Source organism: Salmo salar, chromosome ssa02, assembly GCF_905237065.1.
Source record: "Salmo salar chromosome ssa02, Ssal_v3.1, whole genome shotgun sequence".
Classification (NCBI taxonomy): domain Eukaryota; kingdom Metazoa; phylum Chordata; class Actinopteri; order Salmoniformes; family Salmonidae; genus Salmo; species Salmo salar.
This window is the reverse complement of record NC_059443.1, coordinates 36,861,123-36,883,756: the sequence shown is the minus strand read 5'-3', so window position 1 is coordinate 36,883,756 and position 22,634 is coordinate 36,861,123. Positions and strand designations below refer to the sequence as shown.

The 22,634-nt window shown below is 42.4% G+C and overlaps 1 protein-coding gene across 3 annotated transcripts in view; it reads left to right on the top strand.

The window, feature by feature from the left end:
- The window catches only part of LOC106582075 (zinc finger protein 385D), a 41,689-nt gene extending 20,873 nt beyond the window's left edge, over window positions 1-20,816 (top strand). For 2 of the 3 annotated variants that reach the window (XM_014164805.2, XM_045703307.1), the window contains exons 3-8: window positions 6,280-6,387; window positions 9,924-10,095; window positions 16,044-16,415; window positions 16,676-16,857; window positions 18,377-18,478; window positions 19,232-20,816. In XM_014164805.2, coding sequence (XP_014020280.1) covers window positions 6,280-6,387; window positions 9,924-10,095; window positions 16,044-16,415; window positions 16,676-16,857; window positions 18,377-18,478; window positions 19,232-19,477 — 1,182 coding nt within the window. In that variant the 3' untranslated portion in view covers window positions 19,478-20,816. The remainder of the gene's footprint in view (window positions 1-6,279; window positions 6,388-9,923; window positions 10,096-16,043; window positions 16,416-16,675; window positions 16,858-18,376; window positions 18,479-19,231) is intronic. The other variant, XM_014164809.2, reaches the window with a different exon arrangement.
- The last annotated feature ends 1,818 nt before the right edge of the window (window positions 20,817-22,634 follow it).

Genomic DNA, 22,634 nt, shown 5'->3' with positions numbered 1-22,634 from the left:
ACCACATCAACTTGATCTATGGTACACCAATGAATTGTGATGTATATGCGAAATATTGTATTGCTGTTGTAGATGGACTCATTCAATTAAGTTGATTTGTGGGGGGGTGCAGTTAAATGTCCTTTGTAAGCGTTGTTTCATAATGTTCAAGGCTACTTTTTTTAGGTGTTAGTTAGGGGTTTTATATCATGTCACACATGACAGTTCTATGGATAAAGACAATTTGATGGAGCTGAGGCAAGGGATGGGGCAGGGGTTAAGGGGTTAAGGTGTTACATTTTCATCTGAGCAGGTCGGGGACAGTGTGAGGCAGCCAGGTGGCTCTGGGGAGCAGAGGAGACACCCCTAGTTCAATATTTCATCCTGACGGATCTTGATGGTGTGAGAAGGGTCAGCGGTGAAGACCGATGGGAAAATGCTAAAGTACCACTCATACTGGAGAAAATACAATCTGAGACAAGAAGCAGAAAGCCGAGGTATAGATAAGTGGAACGAGAGGCGCAATGGAGAAAAAGAGCAGAGAGAGAGGGCGGGAGAAAGAATGGGTTATAAGGAGAGATTGGAGAAATAGAGAGGGGGAGAGAGAGAATTATCCTCATGCTTGCTCTGTATTCATCAAAAGTAGTCCATTCAGGCTCTCTCTCTCTCGCTCTCTCTCGCTCTCTCTCGCTCTCTCTCGCTCTCTACATACATTTGAATCATTTAACACTCTTATTTAGCGTTACTGACAGTAAGTGCCTGTATCAAGGGGAACAACAGCATAAAACGTACATTCTTTTATAGAATCCAAAACCTCTTAAAACCCCTTAAAAAGCAGTAATATCCACAGGAGCAATATGCATAATGAACCCCCACTCCAGCCTTCTGTGCGGCATATTGAATAAGAAGCCCAATTGAAGAGCTCAACAGTGCCACTGCCCCTTTGCATAGTAATGATAGACACACACAAGTACAGTACACACACAAATTCCACTGAGATCCACTAGACCTATTTTCCTCTACACATGATGAAGAAACACACTCGAATCATTTTCAATTTGAGATGCTTCAACCCTAAGGAGGAGAGATAAACAAGCGCAACAATAGAAAGAAAACAGACTGTTCCCTGGGGCTTTTTGAGCCAAGTTAACACTTTTGAAGAAGATGAAATTGATCTGCACTAACGGAATAATATTCCTATTAGAATATTAAATTGAATCAAGATTCTATGAGTTTCATTCTACTCACGGTCACTGTGAATGTTCCTGTCCAGTGACCCACTCAAGTACACTATGGGGAAATTCCTTCTCGTCTCTCTCTCTCTCTCTCTCTCTCTCTCTCTCTCTCTCTCTCTCATTCTCATTCTCATTCTCCCTATCTCTCCTCCTGTTGCAAACAAATCCATATTACACCAAACATATTCACTTCACACGGTATATGATTACAAAAAAGTACTCAAAGTTTAACAGTTGTACTTAGACAGTGAGGGAAAATTGATTGATCTTTCTCTACCTCTGTCTTTCAGCATCTTCAGGGGATAAATCCACTAGTCTGTGCGCTCAGTTTACAGCAGACTCTCTTCTCTTCACCCCTCAGACCTCATTGCTTCCTCTCTTCCCTTCTCAACTTCCTCTCATGTGATAAGGGTCTGCGTTTTTATTAACACCTGGGAAGCTTGTTGTTTCTCATAAGTTATGAGCGTCCCCCGCATTTGACTTGCAAATGTTTTGGTGTGGCAACAATCTATAGCGGCGTGTCTGTTGATAACTAACTGACTGGCCCAGGCAGCGAGGTAATTGGGAAACGCATAGGACGGAGGATTACTTTTGACAGGTCATTCATCCCACTTTAGTTAATGGTAAGCGTGCCTGGCGGCCGTGAATGGAACATTCAGACCTCACGGTAGGGGCTGGCTCAGTGTATTGACCAGTCATTCCCTCTCTCGCTCTCGTTCTCATTCCCTCTCTCTCTCTGATGCCGTCACATTACTGCAGTGGTGGAATCCTAACCAGTAGACTACAAGGACACATAAAGCATAAGTATGATATTGGGCAGCATTTGAGCTGCTGGCCACAGTCTTTTACTAAATGTATAAGCACACAAAATACTATTATTTTGAATATAATTATGACAATATGCAAAAAGGCTGATCTATGGATTCATTTGACCTAATGTTTTATACAGTGATATATGAGCCTTGTATGGGCATATAGAAAATATAATGTTGATAAATTAACAAAAATAGTGCTCAGTGTTTTGTTTGTCCAGTTTATCACAGTTAGGAAGGGAAAGTCACCTACACATACACTGCCACTGCGTCTCATCACTGTCTCGTCTTGTTGCATTATCACCTGCTCTGAGTGAACCGGTCCCACAGCCGATGCGCTGAACTGTCCAACAGACAGGCTGCTGTCGGCTGTCGGATAGTATCCATTAAACGGCCTGGTTATTCCTCTGTCGTCAGGGGCGATGGTCCCCCGACATCTCCCCAACACATCAGCATGAATCACAGAGGACACATGAATGAAAGGAGACACTCGCTCGGACGGAGAGAATAAAATAGGGAAAACTACATGTCCGTGGGCTTTGATAATAGGCGTGTGACTTAGCATAAAGATGTGTGTGTGGATGGGGAGATATCTCAGTTGAAGCCGGCTCCCAGCAGGAGGTTCTCTGTGCAGTATGTGGCGCAGTGGGTGGCTGATGGGAGAGTCTGATGGAGGAATAATGTGTCGCAAGGAATGCAGCTGTGCTGGTTAAGGCCCTGTTCACACTCAAGTGTGAACTGATTTACAACCACTAGCGGTTCTGGGGCGGGGGGGGGGGCAGTGCCCCTGTGACAACAATTTTGGATCCCCTTGTGGCCCCCCTAAATGTGGAGTATAAAATAATTTTTACATAACTAATTTTTGCTATCGTTCTTTTTTTACATCCGTTATTAGACAGTGGCAACGCGGAACACTAATGATTATGAACATGGTATTTTGCCTGCTAATGCCTGCAATGCGGTGAAGAAAACGATATGACAACAATAACGTCTAATGTAACTGGCCCCTCTAACAGTACAACTGGCCCCAGCTTGGCCCCCCTAGTTGAAATGGTCTAGAACCGCCACTGTTTACAACGCATTTGTTTAAACGGTTGTGATAAAACAGAGTTTTTCTGCACCAAAATAATTACACAAGTGCTGTGGAGACACCGTAAAAAATGTTTTGCAGACAAGCTCTATCAGGTTGTATCACCATTGTGTGAAATACGTTGTACATCAGTTGTACAACCGGAGTGTGTACGGGGCCTCAGCTGAGTGGTGGAGGACTGTGTAATGGACACATTTTATACAGTAGATCTAGAAGAGAGTTCTGTGAATGTTATGTGATGAGGCTATGTGAACACACAGTGAATGTACACCGAAACACACCAAGGTTACCTGTGTGAAGTACTTCCCTAGTAACTTTGGTGTATTGTGTGTTTATTATTCTAAGTCTACATAGCCCTGTCCCAATATTCATTTGACACTGATTGTGATGGTATTTCTACATTTCTGACACTCAAGCCCAGTGCGTGTTTTAAGTAGAAGGTCATCCTTTTTTTCGTGGCACAGATGTTTCTCACACTCGATACGTTTCCAGTCCTCCATATTAGCCTATTTCCCAGCAGGCTGTAGCTAATGTATCGGTACTGAAGCTTTCCCTGCCAGGGACCTGTGCCAGATTCATGTCATCTTCTCTCCAAAACTTGGGTGAGATTTACAATGGAAGAATGTTGCGTAAGACACGTTTCTTCAATTCACCCACAGTATAGCACTACTCGCGAACTTGTGTCGACATTTTATGATTGCGTTAATCCAATTATGTTCTTGTAGAATGTTCCCTTTTTAACAGTATAGTTATAGCCCTATAGATCTAGATCTATAGACAGGTGGGTTATTTAGCAATAAACCGACGCGTGTGTAACTGTGGAGCACAACAGGGGGGGTTGGCTTAAAATCAAAGGATTGTTGACATGTAAACTATATTTCCTCTCCAAATCTTTATTGAAAACATAAATACATTTGCACAATGAGCACTTATTGTCTCTCAAATACAGCGTTACTGTAGTTGGTTAGCTAGCTAGCAAATGTTTGTCACATTAGCATAGACGTGACAAGAGTCAAAAACACCTCAAAACAATGTTATCAATAACAAGATGCAACAAGCTGAAGCGATCCACCTACGATTCCCCACATGGCAGCTTCTTGTCATTGTTGCTAGCGATTTGACGGTCCAGAATCAAAACAACACACAGACTTCTGCTGTGGACGCTCGTGCATCGTTTTTGTGACATTGTCAGCTAACCCGTCTATATACACTACTGTTCAAAAGATTGAGGTCACTTAGAAATGTCCTTGTTTTTGAAAGAAAAACAATGTTTTTGTCCATTTAAAATAACATCAAATTGATCAGAAATACAGTGTAGACATTGTTAATGTTGTAAATGACTATTGTAGCTGGAAACGGCAGATTTTTTATGGAATATCAACATAGGCGCACAAAGGCCCATTATCAGCAATCATCACTCCTGTGTTCCAATGGCACATTCTGTTAGCTAATCCAAGTTTAGTTCCTCTGCCCAGTGTCTGTGTTCTTTTGCCCATTTAATCTTTACTTTTTATTGGCCAGTCTGAGATATGGCTTTTTCTTTGCAACTCTGACTAGAAGGGCAGCATCCCGGAGTTGCCTCTTCACTGTTGACGTTGAGACTGGTGTTTTGCGGGTACTATTTAATGAAGCTGCCAGTTGAGGATTTGTGAGGCGTCTGTTTCTCAAACTAGACACTCTAATGTACTTGTCCTCTTGCTCAGTTGTGCACCGGGGCCTCCCACTCCGCTTTCTAATCTGGTTAGAGACAGTTTGCACTGTCCTGTGAAGGGAGTAGTACACAGCGTCGTACGAGATCTTCAGTTTCTTGGCAATTTCTCGCATAGCCTTCATTTCTCAGAGCAAGAATAGAGCGACGAGTTTCAGATGTAAGTTCTTTGTTTCTGGCCATTTTGAGCCTGTAATTGAACCCACAAATGCTGATGCTCCAGATACTCAACTAGTCTAAAGAAGGCCAGTTTTATTGCTTCTTTAATCAGGACAACAATTTTCAGCTGTGCTAACATAATTGCAAAAGGGTTTTCTAATGATCAATTAGCCAACATTAACAATGTCTGCACTGTATTTTTGATCAATTTGATGTTATTTTAATGGATAAAAAATGTGCTTTTCTTTCAAAAACAACGACATTTCTACGTGACCCCAAACTTTTGAACGGTAGTGTATATCTGACCTCTTACCCCGCCTGATTACTGTCATTTTAATTCAACATTTGAGGTTTCATCCCAATTTTAACCCAATTCATTTTTGTTTACTAATCTAATGCATATAAAAAAAAATGTTTGAAGTGTTGTATGTATTTGGTATAGAAAGCCAACAACAGATAGCTCCCCTAATCCAGCTCTAACAATGGAACTTTTCTCTGTGTTAGATGGCGGTTCACTCCTTTAAGCTCGGTCATTAGACAGATTGAGGTGCAAACAATATCAAACAGAGAGAAAGAGAGTGATAAAGGAAGCAAATGCTTCAACAGAAGTATCTTTTACACCTTCTTCCTGCCCTAAACTTAAAGGATTTGATCTATACACTTTTGTTTTGGGGTACAGCAAGACGTTGTTTGAATTGATCATGCGCTGTTGGCTGATGATTATTGAACAATGAAAGACCAACGAGAGAGTGAACAATTACATGTTGTGTCTACTGACTAAGATTAATGTGCAATATGTCTGTGTCTGAGTTGGAAGACAGCTGCTGTAGCTAATATTAAACGTCTAACCCACGAAGAAGCTTTAAAGCAGGGCTCATCAACTATATTCAGCCGCGGGCCAATCTTTTCTTGAGCGGATGGTCAGGGGGCTGGAACATAATTACAAATCATTTGCATACTGCAAATTGGCCGCAAGAAGCCCAAACATATATAGTATTTGACTAAAACATAATAATTTCAAACCTTGCTTTGTATACGAACACATATCTCTCTACTATGGAACAGATTTCCAAAATTAAAATCCCTTGTAGTTGATTTGCTGGTGTTTTTACAGTCTTTTGTGTCCAGCAATAAAAAATAATAAAAATAAATCACCTGCCACAAGTTAGGGAACCCTGCTCTAAAGCAAATCATTTTCCCTTTCCACAACACCAAGGGATGTAAGGTGGTTGATTTAGAGGTCTGCTCTAACACTGTATCTCACTTAGATTCTATACTCTCCTCTCTCCCCCCCAGATGGACCCCGTTCAGAAAGCTGTTATGCATCACACGTTTGGAGTTCCTCCCTTGGCGAAGAGAAGACACGTCTCGTGCAGCGTGTGCCAACTGAGATTCAACTCACAGGTGAGTGAGCTTCTGGAGATCATACGGGGAACCAAATGCCCTCGATGAATCCTGTGTTGTGTTGTGTTGTACTGACCTGAATAACAAAGCACAGCGGTCCACTCCTACATGTTCAACCCATATTTACAGGATCACAGAAGATGTTGACGAGGTCATACTTCAAGCAAAGTAAGACATAATGGGCTCATGAATCTTGAAAAGTATATGTAATTTGTTATAAAAGAGGACACATTGCATCCTTAAGTCAGTTGTGAAATAGCACGATGTCACTCGTCTCACATGACGATGTGTCCTGAATAATATATCCAGCACAACATGCCATCTTTATAATCTAGGGCAACTTTCTTGTAAAGGCTTTAAAGTTGGAGTAAGCAACTGTTATCTTGCAATACATTACAGCAGTTGTTTAATAATAAACAAAGTAGTTCTGATATAACCCTCATTACTAAAATGCATGGAAGCTGAATGTACAATTTCCTTATTCTTACCATCAATACGCATTTTCCTACAATTTAAAACACATTTTTGAGCCAGGGGTAGTTAATTCAGTAGCATTCCAAAATGGCATTGTCATACTTCCTCCTCTAAGGAAGCTATCTATCTATTCAGGGCCCCAATGTGCTAGTGATTACTCAATGCGGCAGTTATTATTTCTTCAGCATTGAGGTCTAGCTCAGGATAATCATCATCCATCCCAGCCATCAATCACAACTCCTGAGCAAACAGATAAAGATGGTGTTTACCTATCAAATCTCCGTGGTACCGAGATAGGGAGAAGAAATTTCAGTTTGATGTCACTTGGGCATCAAAAATACTTTAGCATCTTTGCAGATTGACTATATAGGAGTTTAAATTGGATGGAGAAACCTGGTGGACTTGGGAGGTTGTTTGGATTGTGCGTGTAGCTTAACTTACTTTGGTGAAGAATGGAATACCTGAACTTTTGTGTGGTGAAAAAAGCTAAAATACATACAATATGATTTAATTAAAGCGGTCTTTCCATTGTACCATATAATTGGGATATTCCCACCCAGTTTTCCTCTGCGCTAAGTCAAAAATGCCTCAATAAGCTGACACAGCTCTCAAATATCTTGCTGAAACAGTAAAACTATTTTTACCTTGAGTCATTCTTTAGAGGAGGATGTCTCCTCACATTTCAACCTGAGGAGATAACTATTTATGTTCTGATTGGTGACCAGTAAAACACAAGCCACAAACACACCCACTACCACCAAACCAGTCTCACACTGTGGAGAACTTCACACTCACTCTCTCCACCTCTTGCTTGGCTGTTGACAGAAAATGGCAGTCTATAAAAAGGGTCTGAAGTATCTGCTTTTCTTCTTCAACTTGCTGCCTTGGATCGATGGATGCATCCTTATGGGTGTCTCCATCTACCAAAGTAAATATGGATAGAAGCAGTATTGCAGATGAAGCAGTCCCAGCTCTAAACCTGCTCTTAGTCATTGGAGTCATCATCATGGTATTTGGCTTCCTGGGTTGTGTTGGAGCTATTGTTACAAGGTAGGGTATACAGAAGATAGCCCTATTTGGTAAAAGATCAAGTCCATATTATGGCAAGAACAGCTCAAATAAGCAAAGAGAAACCACAGTCCATCATTACTTTAAGACATGAAGGTTAGTCAGTCCTAAAGTTAAAGTTTGAAGTTTCTTCAAGTGCAGTCGCAAAAACCATCAAGCGCTATGATGAAACTGGCTCTCATGAGGACCGCCACAGGAAAGGAAGACCCAGAGTTACCTCTGCTGCAGAGGAGAAGTTCAATAGAGTTACCAGCCTCAGAAATTGCAGCCCAAATAAATGCTTCACAGAGTTCAAGTAACATACACGTGGTTTTATTGATCTAATTACACGGCCAGCAAGATATTTCCATATAGCCACCCATATACTGTAACATAGTGACTATAACCCAACCAAAAAATGTCACCGGTTTGGCTGATCTATATGTTTAGAGTATATTTTAAGAATGATTTAAAGAATGCACAGAACATGAAATATCACACGTGGGAATGCACTTTAATTTTTCTGTGCGATGATTGACTGACTAAATGGCTAATTGACAGTCTTATTTGGTAAGATGTCTTTCTCACTTATAGACCATCCAAAAACGAATTGCCTCCTTCCCCACCTTAATCTGGTCTGTGTCAAATCTCAAGTATCATTAAGGCAATTCTTCCACATCATTGCTCTAATGAAAGATTAATTGTGGTCTTGATTACACTAAACACTCATCCATATCACTTGTCTTCTGGCAAAAATCTACTGATGGCTTGTATAACTGGAGCATGACATAAGGAAGCAATATATTGGAGGAAAGATAACATAGACATGAAGCAGGTTTCCATCCAACCTTTTTATGCATGTAAAGAACATGTCAGATCAAAAATGTCGTAACAGGCCTGATGGAAACAGCAAATTTGTCAGAAGACTTTCCAAATGTCAACCAAACAAAATACGCTGGACAAGGTGGGATCTTTTTGGGTCTGTAAAATGAATGATGCAAGAAATGACGGTGGAAATGCCTTTATGCGCAAATATTGATAGAATGACCATCATATCGAAGTAAATTTGAAGTCACGCGATGATATTGTGTGGTCCTTCCACTACGACTCGTTTAGCAGGCTGTATATTAATAAGCTACAGATGAAATAAGTTATGATGAACTTCACAGGGTGGTGAAAGTGCAAGTTGATGAGCTTGAGGATCCTTTCCAATAAATATCTAGGGTCTTATTCTGATGACATGATAATCGATGCTTGGCTGCCATTCGGAAAAATACAAATAATCTTGCTCTTATCATGTAGGTAGCCTACCCGCACTGTATCTGCAAGATGTTGGTTAGAGCGCACGTGCCAAGACCAGAAATTCGCTATATAACACATCATTTCTTCTGACTTCAGAATATTTGCATAAAAATCTGTTGCCAATTGGATGGAAACCTAGCTAGTGCCATGCTTGGCTTTTTTTTGGTTCCTTGCATTAGAGGATTTAGTATTTTATGCATTTTCCAATGCCAGTAATTGTCTATGTCCTCCACAGACTAAATCAATTTAGGTTGAGTGTAGAGAAAAGGTTTTTATTCTGGAAATTTCCATTTTGTTGATTTGCTCTAATGGCATGGAGAAATGTTCTCCTAAAAATTGCAAACAGCAAGTAAGAATTCTTGTCACGGGCAAAGTCAGCCAGAAAGTATGTGGAGGTAAACAAGGACGACTGAAAGTTTTTGCATGTGGCCCAGTCCATGCGTCTGGGTAAATCCGTTGTGAAGGTGAATCTTGGAAGAATCGTGTCTGGACTCTAAACTCAAACAGCTACATTAATGAAACATCAGACTATCACAGATTCACCGTCACATGGCCCCTGATACTATACTGACATGCGAGACAAAGACAAACATTGGATAACATTGTAAATTAAACTGGGACAAACTCTGCAGCGCACTGTGTTTTGTATATTTTAGTTTTTGGTTATAGTTTGGCCAGGTTTAAATCGAGCCTGCTATTTGTTCTTCTCGCAGAGCCAAGCCTTAGCCCACTACAAAGGAACAAAACACGCCAAGAAGCTGAAATCTCTGGACGCTACCAAATGTAAGCTCAAAGGTTCAGTGGTCACCAAGGAAACCACCAACCACGAAACCCCTACTAAGAGCATCAACCCTCCAGCAATGTGCTACGGCACTGGCAGGAAAGGTTGGTAATTTTCCTTTACTTTCCTTCCGTATCCGCTGTTTTTTCCAATCCCCATCCACTCGCTCTGTCTGTCACTCTTTTCTTTGTCACATCCATCCAACAAATTTCAAAAGGTGCCGAGTCTGCCGAAATACCTGACCAGGTCCCTTTGGTGTAAAGGTTGCAAAAGAAAACAGTACAGAAACAGTGTGCTGATAGTTCTCTTTCTTCACATCCATTTGTTTTCACCTGGATAACATTACTGTAAATGTTGTATATCTGATCATGGTGTCACAATAGAGGAAGTTGGGAGCAGGAGGAAGTAGATGCAGGAGACGTCTTGATGATGTATATTTAGTACAGGAGACAGGCACCAGGACCAGATAAGCTTGACTGTCTTTTATCTTTCTAAAATGTAGTCAGTGGAGGGTGACCTTCTGTCAATTCCATTAATCTTACAGCTAAATCCATTGGACCTGGAGAACCAGAGTGCTATCTGGGTAACCTCTGTCCACTTGTAAAGTATTCCTGTATCCATCTTTAATTGCCTAATAAAACGGCACCAATGAAACCTTGGACCATGGCTCTCCAGGATTAGGTCTGAGTGCCTCAGTATAGGACCTACAATCCAATGTTCCATGAGTAAGCGATTTTAAACCAGGAGCACATTTCTGGAGCACATACAAGCATCCATATTTTTATTTTTATTTTACCTTTATTTAACTAGGCAAGTCAGTTAAGAACAAATTCTTATTTTCAATGACGGCCTAGGAACAGTGGTCATGGTGTCACATGGTGTCATGTGTCACCATGACACCAAGTGCCTTGTTCAGGGGCAGAACGACAGATTTGTACCTTGTCAGCTCAGGGATTCGATCTTTCGGTTACTAGTCCAATGCTCTAACCACTAGGCTACCTGCCGCCCTATAATTGAGCTCAGGTTCTGCGATTCCTCTTCACACTCTGTAAGGCGCTGCATTGTGAACACTCTGGTCCCACATGTTCACACCTGCAGAATAGGATAGTTCACAATCTACGGAGAGGGTATCAACATATTTCAAAAGACATAAGATATTTATTCCAATGGGACAATGTTTTGTCCCCACATTCTAGTTTCTTTACCCCTACCTACATGTACGAATTACCTCGACTAACCTGTACCCCCGCACATTGACTCGGTACCGGTACACCCTGTATATAGCCTCGTTATTTTATTGTGTTATTGTGTTATTTATTGTGTTATTTTATTGTTTTTATAATTTTTTACTTTAGCTTATTTGGTAAATATTTTCTTAACTCTTTCTTGAACTGCATTGTTGGTTAAGGGCTTGTAAGTAACATTTCACGGTAAGGTTTGCACCTGTTGTATTCGGCGCATGTGACAAATAAAGTTTGATTGGAGTTGTGAAGGTAGAGTATACCAGGTAACTTTTTAATATAACGTTTGCTCCACAATGGGGGATTTCGTCAATGTATGTGTTGGTCCTCCTCATGTTTTCTTAATTGAAACCCCCTTTAGCGAGAGCTGATATCACTCTTCAGTCTGGTACGCACCTAATGAATTCCAAAACAAGCTTTAGTTTATTCAGACAGTATATATTTTAATATTTATGTATTTGTTAGAGAAATGCAGTCCAGAGCTCACTCATAGGTGTGTTTCAAGAGCAAGCCCACGTCTCACTATGTGGAAAATATTGTTCACAAAATAATGTTTAAAAATAAGACCCTGAAAGGCCTCAAAGACAGACCATTAAACACTGTATCGGGAAAGGAACAAATAGCCATAAATCTTTTTCATCACTGACCTCCCAAAACAAAACAAGCAGGTTTCTCCTCCACCTCACTATCGTGTCTACAAAGCGTGGGAGCATCCGTTTGTCAAAAGTGGCGTTGGGTAATGAATATTAATGTGCTCAGATGTCAGGGAAATTAATTGGCGAGGCGGGTAAACGCCACATTATCTTTAAGGCTGAAGTATTTAGAGGTATATCAGTGCCCGTGAGCTCCTCTAATGAAAAGCAGAGGTCAGGGAAGAGAAATGGCTACGGAGAGCAGATATGAGGAATGGGGAGAGGAACTGCAGTTTCTCTTGATAGTGGGCTCTCAGTGTTGATGCATAACTTCTGCCAAAGAGCCATTATAACACACATTTTGTGTTCATGTATTTTCTGTATGCATTTTGAGGATGTGTGTGTGTTTTAGACTTGTGAACTTGTGTGTGGCTTCGAATGGACAGCTGGCCACAGTGAGATTGTATAAATTAGCCAATGACTTAGCCACTGCTTGTCAAGCTGTGTGTGTGGGTGTCTGTCTGTGTATGTGTGCGTGTGCGTGTGTGCGCATGCACGTGGCTAAGAAAGAGAAGAGCTGCCCATAACGCAGTCGCCATCTCTCAGTTCCAGTCCAGTGCCTGAGGAAATGTACCCTGATATTAGCTATTAAAGAGCAGATTGTCAGGGGAGCCATGCCTGCACTGACAGCAGCTGCACAATAGAACAGGCATGGGGCATGGGGGCTAGCTTAGGCTTGTTCAGCCATCAGTTAACCACTAAAGCTCCCCATGCACGTCTCCTAACTAACAAGGAATTCAAAGATCCAAATCTGTATGCACTGGGTTGGAAAAAGCCCTTACACACAGACATGCATCACAAAGTGGCAAAGCTGATGACTCTGTGCATGAAACCTGCTTTTCACTTGCCTGGAACTAGGATTTACTGTAAATACCCTCATTTGTGAGAAGTTCTGAGGAGGTTTAGGGCTGTAGAAGCCCTTGGTTCTCTATGGTGTTGTAGGTCAGGGCGTGACTAGGGGGTGTTCTAGTTTTTTCATTTTTATGTTGGTGCTCTTGGTATGGTTCCCAATTAGAGGCAGCTGATGTTCGTTGTCTCTAATTTGGGATCATACTTAAGTTCTCCATTGTTCCTACCTGGGTTGTGGGATATTGTTTTGTTGAGTGCTGATGTGCGCTCTGTTACTTCACGTCCGTTGTTTGTTTATTGTTTTGTTTAAGTTTCACTAATAAAAGATGTGGAACTCGAATCACGCTGCACCTTGGTCCGTCTATCCCAACAACCGTGACACTGGAGAATGAATTCCAATGAGGAAGGAGGGGTTGAATGAGTCAACGTAAGATCTATGACCCTTGCTGTGAAATATCTCAAAGATAATTTTGCTCTGTTATCCAAATGATAATCACTACCATTATAAATACACTTCTGTATCAAAGCTACTTTATCAAGATCCTAATCACAGTAGATTCAAAACTGCCTCTAGTTGGCCTGAAAATCAAAATGAAGAAAGGAAAGAATGCCTCACAACTGCAGGGCCTTGAGGGGTTTCTGTCCTTTAAGTCATGGTGGCATATAATGGGGCTCAATCATTTTAATTATCATTGAGAAAGGTAATCAGATATCATGGGGCGCTCTGTGATTGCCTTGAAGCATAACAAGAGTAAGGATTTGAGAAGAGCATTTCTGCTCTATCGCCAAAGGAAATCTCCTGGGCAAACTGAGCTGTAGAGGTATAGAAACAGGTGCCGTGGGCCTCCCGAGTGGCGCATTGGTCTAAGGCACTGCATCGCAGTGATAGAGGCGTTACTACAGACCCTGGTTCATTCCAGGGCTGTTCCACAACCGGCCGTGGCCGGGAGTCACATAGGACGGTGCACAGTGTCATCCAGGTTAGGGGAGGGTTTGGCCAAGGGGGCTTACTTGGCTCATCGTGCCCTAGTGATTCCTTGTGGTGGGCCAAGTGCCTGCAGGCTGACCCCGGTCGCCAGTTAAACGGTGTTTCCTCTGACACATTGGTGCGGCTGGCTTCCGGGTTAAGCTGGCGGATGTTAAGGAGCGTGGTTAGGCGGGTCATGTTTGGAGGACGCATGACTCCACCTTCGCCTCTCCCAAACCTGTTGGGGAGTTGCAGCGATGAGACAAGATCAAAATTGGGGAGTAAAAGAAAAACTGAAACAGATGATGAAAAAGATGGGGAGCTCTCCAAGAGGGTCATGATAGCTGTCTCTTTTCCCCAATCGAATTCCCTCTTTCTTTGTGGCATCCACTCTCTTTCCCGCTCTCTCTCTCTTTAATTGTGTCCCTCTTGATTTGATCTCTTCTCTTCCCCCTTTCCTTCTGGGGCCCTTGTACTCCCTCCTCTTTCTTTCTTTCACATACTGTATTTTTCATTCCCTCCTTCTCTCTCACTGTTGCTTCCTCTCCAATCTCTCTTTCCCTCTCCACGCTCTCTTTCCCTCTTCACGCTCTCGTTCCGTCTCCTTATTCCTTTCCTTATTTACTCTATTACTCCTTATCTTCCATTTTCTCTCTCTCTCTCTCCCTCACTAGCCCCCCCCCCCTTAGCCCATAGCTGTCAGTCCCCACCCGCTGCCTCTCTAGATTGATCACAGTCATTACCTTCATTAATGAGAGGTGATTGAGTTCTTAACAGAGCCAGTTAGGTCACAGCGAGTGGGGATATGGATTACTGGAGCCTTCCCAGAGTAGAGGGCGTTTTAGGCCAGCCAAGTACACTATAATCGCCTGCTCGCGAAAGGCAAATGGCTCTTTTAAGGGCGTTATGGAAGATGTGTGCACTGCAATGCAATGCAAGAACAGACACATGCATGTGCCTACATTGCCTTTTGAACAGGCCGCCCTTGATTTAAATGGAGGTGTGTCACTGAAATGGGATTTCCTGTTTAAAAGATGAAGCAACGAAGAGTCACATCCGTGCTTGTGTGTGAACAGTACACAACCACACACATACTGTAAATATAACATACTGTATATACTCACCACAAAAACACATTGTACATAGAGTACATACTCAAAAGCACATGTATAGAGACACGCATGTGCGCATGCAAGCAAAATACATGTATGTTGACAGACAAACTACAAAAACGCATATAACCCTGCTTTTCATGGAAAAATCGAATCATTATCTTGTGCTGAAAACCTGCCCACAGAAGGAGGTAGGTTGACAGCTCTCGGTCTCTAGTGAGTTGGCTTTGATTGAGTGATTGGCTTAGTGTGACTGCGGGGTGTTTTGATACCTGGCACTCAAGAGAAGGCTGGGAGTAGCTGGATGATAATTGCAGGGGGGTGAGAGGGCACTGTTATTGTTTTCCTCTTAGCAGAAACGGTATTCATCAGTGACAAGGTGCGGCCCACCATCAATTACCATCCAATTAAAGATTCACTCAAATGCTAATTATGGTGGCGTCATGTGATATAACAGATATCCAGCGTCAAAAATGTAAACTGGAGTGAATGGTGTATATTGTAATGTGGATATTGTAGAATATTATGAATGAAATGGTTTGGGGTCATGTGGAACTTCATGTAAAGTTTTCAAATCATTTAATTGAGATCTCATGGAATAAGCGATTACAATTCTTGCACTGGAAGATTGATCAATGACATTAAAATTGTCACAAATAACATTCATTCTTTTACGCTCATCAACACTAATAAATGAACGCATTTTTGTGTTTGTAATTACATACCAAACCTAACGGCTGCTCTCAAAATCACCTTAATAGCAGAAAGTGAATGAATAGCTTGTTCTTGGGACTGTGATAAATGTGTGTCTAGTGATGTTGTAACTCCCATCAGTATTGTGCTTCTCTGACATGTCTACTGGGATAAATAAGGGCTATACATAGTGGTTTGCTAAAATAGCACGACATAATTCACTATTGATTCGCTCCCTTGCCTGGCGATCTTCACTCTGTGTCATTGCAGTAGAGAGAACTGAGAGGAATTGACATCGATCAGGGGATGCTGCCGAGACTAAAATGTCATTTTGGTAAATGAGGAGCCAGTTCACTGTATTTTTTATAACAACTTGTGTTGTTTCTCTCATCAGATCTTATTGATCCATAGATGACTTTGATCTCTCTACATGAGACAATTATTTTTGGTGCAGTAGTCGTCTTGTAACGTGTTAATTTACCTTCCCTGCTGAAATAGCACATCTATCACCCTCTGCAGATGGCTTTCCAGGTGCATCGCCACTACCACTATCTCCTGTGCTCACACTGGCTCCAACCCTGGGAACCCTGGCATCAACCCTGGCACCCATGACATCGATGTTACCACCCCTGGCACCTACGCTGGCATCGAGTCCCAACTCATCCACAGGGACAGAGACTACCTCAGCTACAGGATGGGACGACCGGGCCTCGCCCAAACCCAGCTCACCTTTAGAACCAGACATGGAGGTGGAGCAAGAGGCTGAGACAGACCCGGAGACAGAGGAAGAGAAAGCCAGGCGTCTGCTCTACTGCTCGCTCTGCAAGATGGCCGTCAACTCGGCATCCCAACTGGAGGCTCATAACAGTGGTGAGAGGTCTGCCCTCCTCTCAGGTTCTCCTGTCCCTGAGGGGCTCGATCGCTAACCCTGTGTAGCAGCTCTTAAATAGAGTTCACTCTTTGGTCAATGTTAAGAACACAGCCAATCATCAATTGATTGTTAGGGTCTATTCATTGGCAGTTAATGTCAGTGTCTCTCAATGCTGTTTACATAATAGTGGCAAAGGACTGTGGATGCAAATGCTTGAAAGACCTTATTGTAACTCACTTTTTCCTATTTTATCATCCAGGTACGAAGCACAAGACCATGCTAGAGGCCAGGAGTGGTGTGGGCTCCATCAAGTCCTTCCCCCGGCCAGGGGTCAAGAGTAACCTAGCTCCGCCCACCAAGGCAGCCACGGGCCTGCAGAACAAAACCTTTCACTGTGAGATCTGCGATGTACACGTCAACTCTGAGACACAGCTAAAACAGGTGAGCTACACCAGGGTGTTACATGAACATTAGCCATTGTATATTATCACAGTTCCATGAGTGAACATTGTGAATTTGGTTAATGGGAATTGTTTGAATTCACTATATTTAAATGTCATGTTCTTATCAGTGGTATAACTGTATCTGTCTCTCTTGGGTTTGTTGAAGTAGTGTCTATTTGGAAATGATTACTAAGCCTACGTAATATAACCTTGACATGACAGAAAACCGTTTTCAAGCATTGATTACACTAAATGAATAGAAACAAATTAGTAGGTAGGCTTTCAAAACTGGATGAATGGAACATGTCTTAAAATTTAATTGGCAAGTTTTTTTTATATATATATTTGGACTTTTAGAGTGCCGCATTGATCATGCAATTTTGACATATTGCATTTACTGGCAATTTTCTTGTACCTCTACGGCTGACAACCCTTCCAAATCAATTAGTGGTGTTCTGTCCTCCTTGGTCGTTTAGAGCCCCCTTAACTCTTAAGGATCCTGTCACGCCCTGACCTTAGAGACGTTTATTTTCCTCTAGTTTGGTTAGGTCAGGGTGTGATGTGGGGTGGGAAATCTAGCTTTTCTATTTCTTTGTTTTGGCTGAGTGTGGTTTCCAATCAGAGGCAGCTGTCCATCGTTATCTCTGATTGGGAACCATACTTAGGCAGCCCTTTTTCCCTCCTTGAGTTGTGGGATCTTGTTTTTGTGTAGCTGCCTTTGAGCAGCCCCAGAGCGTCATGTTTCTTTCTGTTTTACCTGTTTATTGTTTTGTTTGGTTTTCTTCAATAAAGTGTGTGGAATTACCGGCACGCTGCGCCTTGGCTGATCTATGACAGGGAGTTTGAGGACAGTGAACGTGACAGATCCGGCCATTTTGTTTCAATTTTCACCTAAAATTACATACCCAAATCTATCTGCCTGTAGCTCAAGACCTGAAGCAAGGATATGCATATTCTTGCTACCATTTGAAAATAAACACTTTGAAGTTTGTGGAAATGTTAAATTAATGTAGGAGAATATAACACATTAGATCTGGTAAAAAATAATTAAAAGAAAAAAAACATAGTATTTAAAAACATTTTTACCATCATCTTTGAAATGCAAGAGAAAGGCCATAATGTATTATTTCAGCCCAGGCGTAATGTATATTTTGGCCACTAGGTGGCAGCAGTGCATGTGTAAAGTATTAGACTGATCCAATGAACCCTAATTGGTTTATTAATACATTTTCAAGTTCATAACAGTGCACTCTCCTCAAACAACAGCATGGTATTCTTTCACTGTAATAGCTACTGTAAATTGGACAGTGCAGTTAGATTAACAAGAATTTAAGCTTTCTGCCCATATCAGTTATGTCTATGTCCTGGGAAATGTTCTTGTTACTTACAACCTCATGCTAATAACATTAGCCTACGTTAGCTCAACCGTCCCGCGGGGGATGAATCTAGGACCAATCACTTGTAGTCACTCTCTTTCTTACTATATAACCTTACTGTCCTCTCCGTCTCTCCTCCAGCACATCAGCAGCAGACGTCACAAAGACCGAGCGGCAGGAAAACCGGCCAAACCCAAATACAGTCCCTACAGTAAACCCCCGAAAGGCCAGGCCACACAACCAGTAAGTCCCTCCTTGTCTCAATACTGACAAAATACAGAATCATAGGAATCACCTAAACAATCAGAAAGTCTCTACTCCACAAATCTATATCACCAAGATGTGAGAGACACGATTGAGGGTATCTCTTTCTCTTGTTTTGTCATCTAAAACAGTGTTCTTCATTATTTGTTTATTCAATAACCCCTGGATATGAGTTAATACGGTTTGTGACTTTACAGGCGTAGTAAAAATGAAGGTCTGAGACCAGCATGCTAAAGGTGGAATGTATTGGGGATTCATCTGGGGCCAAATGGCAGAAAAAAATGAGGGAAAAGTCAAGTTTCCATCATGGGTCTCATAAAGTGGCAGACAGAGATAACTTGCGACCAGGCCCAGGGGTTGACAATCTGTGGTAAATGACTCCTCTAAATCCCATCATCAACTGTATTAACCCAGAGGAGACACTTTTATATGGAAAGAGCAAAGATTCCTCCCAGTAGGTTAGAATACATGAGTCAGTTGATTGACAGCACATAACAATTTCCATCTTGGTGTTCAGAGGAAGCTCTATTTCCCTATCACTAATACAGAAGGCGATTTCAAAGGGCTCCATTGACCTTCAAACCCATACTCTCAGACACTGATTTAGTTTTTGTTCTCTGTCTCTCCCGCTCGCTCTCCCGCTCGCTCTCCCTCTCTGTCTCCCTCTCTGTCTCCTCTCTCTCTCTCTCTCTCTCTCTCTCTCTCTCTCTCTCTCTCTCTCTCTCTCACCAGGTGAAGCTGACAGTGGGGAAGGAGTTGTGCCAACCTCAGATAACCCAGATAATGCCCGCTCACCTGGCAGCATTGGCATCAGCAGCAGCAGCCATGGGCTCGGCCTTCCCTGGCCTCCGCTCCACCCACACTCCATCCCATGGCCCCACCCTTTTTCAGACACATACCCTCCCTGCTGCCCTGCTCCGCCCCGCCCCCGGGCCTGTCAGGACCTCCCATACACAGTTACTGTTTGCCCCCTACTGACTCACAACCCCACCCTATAGACTCTATGGACTTCCCATGACGGACGTGCCACGGAAGTTGTTATGAACCAGAGTCCCCTTCCCTCTGCTTATCCCTCTATACATTTGGACCACAGGCCACCTTCACCAGAATATGGGGATAATAGGCACAGAGGAATTGTTTAACCCATACTGACATGTAAACCCTACTGGGCTGGCCAGACCTCCCGTTATGGATTTCCCAAGGAACCCATCAATGACCCAGAATGGATCAGCGTCCCCCTTCCCTCTGCTGTTCCCCCTACATTCAGAGAAGAACCACACCGGAACGAATAACGGCTAAAATAAACAGATGGCTGCGGTGTGTTAGCGATCACCTGCTGGGTGTGAACGATCCAAATGATCCAAATGTAGAATCATGGGGAAATAATAGCCGATATTCTGGTCAGAGGCGATAGGACGGCCCCCCACGGCTTTTAACCGTTCGTCGTCCTGGTGTGTATCCTCTGAAGACCCACCATCTTCAACAAAACATGTGGACTACAGACAACCTGAAGCATTACATCTGGACTACTGCCCACTCTATTCCATTTGGATTACTACTGCTTTACAGTATTAACACTGCATCTCCTGTTCCACTGGACTACAGGCCAGTCTCATCATTACTGTAGGACCACCCTGTCGAATCTACTCGCCCATCTCCACTGAGTCATTGACTCATCACAATTCCCTCCTTATAGTAGCTAGTACTTAGTAGTACCCACACAGCCACCCACGTTCCTGTGCCATTCTCATACCCATGAATCATACCCAAGAACAGAACTTGGAGTTATATTGTACTGCAATAATGTATAAGACAAACCAGTGAACTATGCAGTGTCATTTCTGTCTAATGCAAGGCACAGTTTGAGCTATAAATGTGCTATAGGGATATCATGTTTGTAAAGACAGTGTCGTACTAAGATCATTGCTTCAGTGGAGGTAGCTATTACTCATGTTTGTAAAAAAAGACTGGGAAGGATCTCCTCTTTTGCTGTTTGCACTTTAAGTCCCCCCTCTGTTGACGTCTACAGTGCATTAGATGGCTAGAGTATGTGTTGAAGTTTCTCTTGCATTACGTGTCTGTGTCTGTTAGTGTGTAAGTGTTTTGTTTCTTTGTGTGTGTGTGTGCGTATGTGTGTGGGTGTATATGGGCGTTTGTGTGTGACCTTGCCCTCCACCTTAAAACCATCCCAGCTGACACCCAATAACCATTCTGAATGACCACGTCATGGGCTCAAGGGACCACTAAGGCTTGTGTATAATATCTGTTCATGTGTAAAAGATGAACAATTTCAAATAAAAGACTCTTACTTTGTTAACTTTGTTGATGCTACAATTCACCAATGGGACTGTACAGTGGCAACATGCATGTAGAAAAATGTATGCACTACTGTAAGTCATTCTGGATAAGAGCGTCTGACTCAAACGTAAAATGCACACACTCCTACATGTCATTGTGTCAAATAGACATACTCCACAATTGAAAGCTCTCAGCTTGCTTGCTGAGTTTTTTTGTCATGAATCTTGTTCTGGAGGCAGCTCTGCGGAGTGATCGCTAGCTGGCACAGCCACAAAGTAATACAATCTGATTTTTTACCTAATCCTAACTTTAAATTAAGACCTAAAAGCAACAACCAAAAAATAAAAATAATTAAAAAACATGCTTTTTTTTGTTGTTTTTTTTTTACAAAATTTGTACATTGCAGCTGGACTATCTAAGGGGAAATCATCCAGTTCTGCCTCCAGGACAAGACTCATGACAATAAACGTCAACCTGCAGCTTGCTTCCCCTTAAGAAGTAAAATCATTGACAAACAGGTTTCGGCGCTAGCAATTTGAGCTCACCAAAACACTATAAGTCATCAGGTACATATTGTAGCCAGTTGTTCAGTCTGTCTGTGGTCCTTTCCATGAACCCATAAGGTTGTGCGTCAATCCCCAGTCTGTAGTATATCTGCCCAAAAGACTCCTGACAACATTCCTGACACACACAACTCCCCTCTCCAGCCAGAGAGAGCTTACTTCCAACCCTAATCCAACTCCAAAAACAATACAGCAGGCAGCCTGATGACCAGAGAGCAAGTCATTTTTAAAAATGTATTTAAATAGGCAAGTCAGTTAAGAACAAATTCTTATTTACACTGACGGCCTACCCCGGCCAAACTCGGGCGATGCTGGGTCAATTGTGCCCCACCCTATGGGACTCCCAATCCCGGCCGGATGTGACTCAGCCTGGATTCGAACCAGGGACTGTAGTGTCGCCTCTTGCACTGAGATGCAGTGCCTTAGACCGCTGCGCCACTCAAATCAAATCAAACTTTATTTGTCACATGCTCCGAATACAACAAGTGTAGACTTTACCGTGAAATGCTTACTTACAAGCCCTTAACCAACAGTGCAGTTCAAGAAGAGTTAAGAAAATATTTACCAAGTAGACTAAAATAAAAAGTAACACAATAAGAATAACAATAAGGAGGCTATATACAGGGGGTACCGATACCGAGTCAGTGTGCAGGGGTACAGGTTAGTTGATGTGCCTGAGCCCATTGAGTGTGTGACAAATGAGTATTGAGGTTCCTTGGTACCACACAGTACCATACAGAGGGACTTATTTCCAAAATATTATCACCTTACATTTATCACCTGTTTACTAGAACTCCTGAGAAAAGCACAGATTGGATTGATGAATTGCTTCATACTTGATGCCAACCAAGCTTTAGATATCTTTTGCCTTTCATTTAGAGGGTGTTAACCTGTCTTTTTCTCTGACGACAGAAAACATTAATTTTATGATTGAAAGAGGGGATTATGAAGAATTGATCTGGTGGGCTGTGGATGGGTAACAGCAGGCGTGTTTATATGCACTAGCACACACTGCTGAACTAATAGCTGGTAGTTTTCTGTCATCTTAAAAAAGACAGAAGTTCATTGCGCTATCGCTTCTATTGAGTTGATTTCCCTTTCTATCTTGTAGGCTGTAGAAAACGGTGGCGTGCTGGAGGGCTAATGTACAGGCAGGGAGATGTGTAGTAACAGAGCAGGAACAGGATCTAAAGTCGGATACCCTTGGGACACAAGGGCAGATTCAGACAGCGTGTCTGTCCGTGTTCACCTCGGATTCCACATTATGATAAATG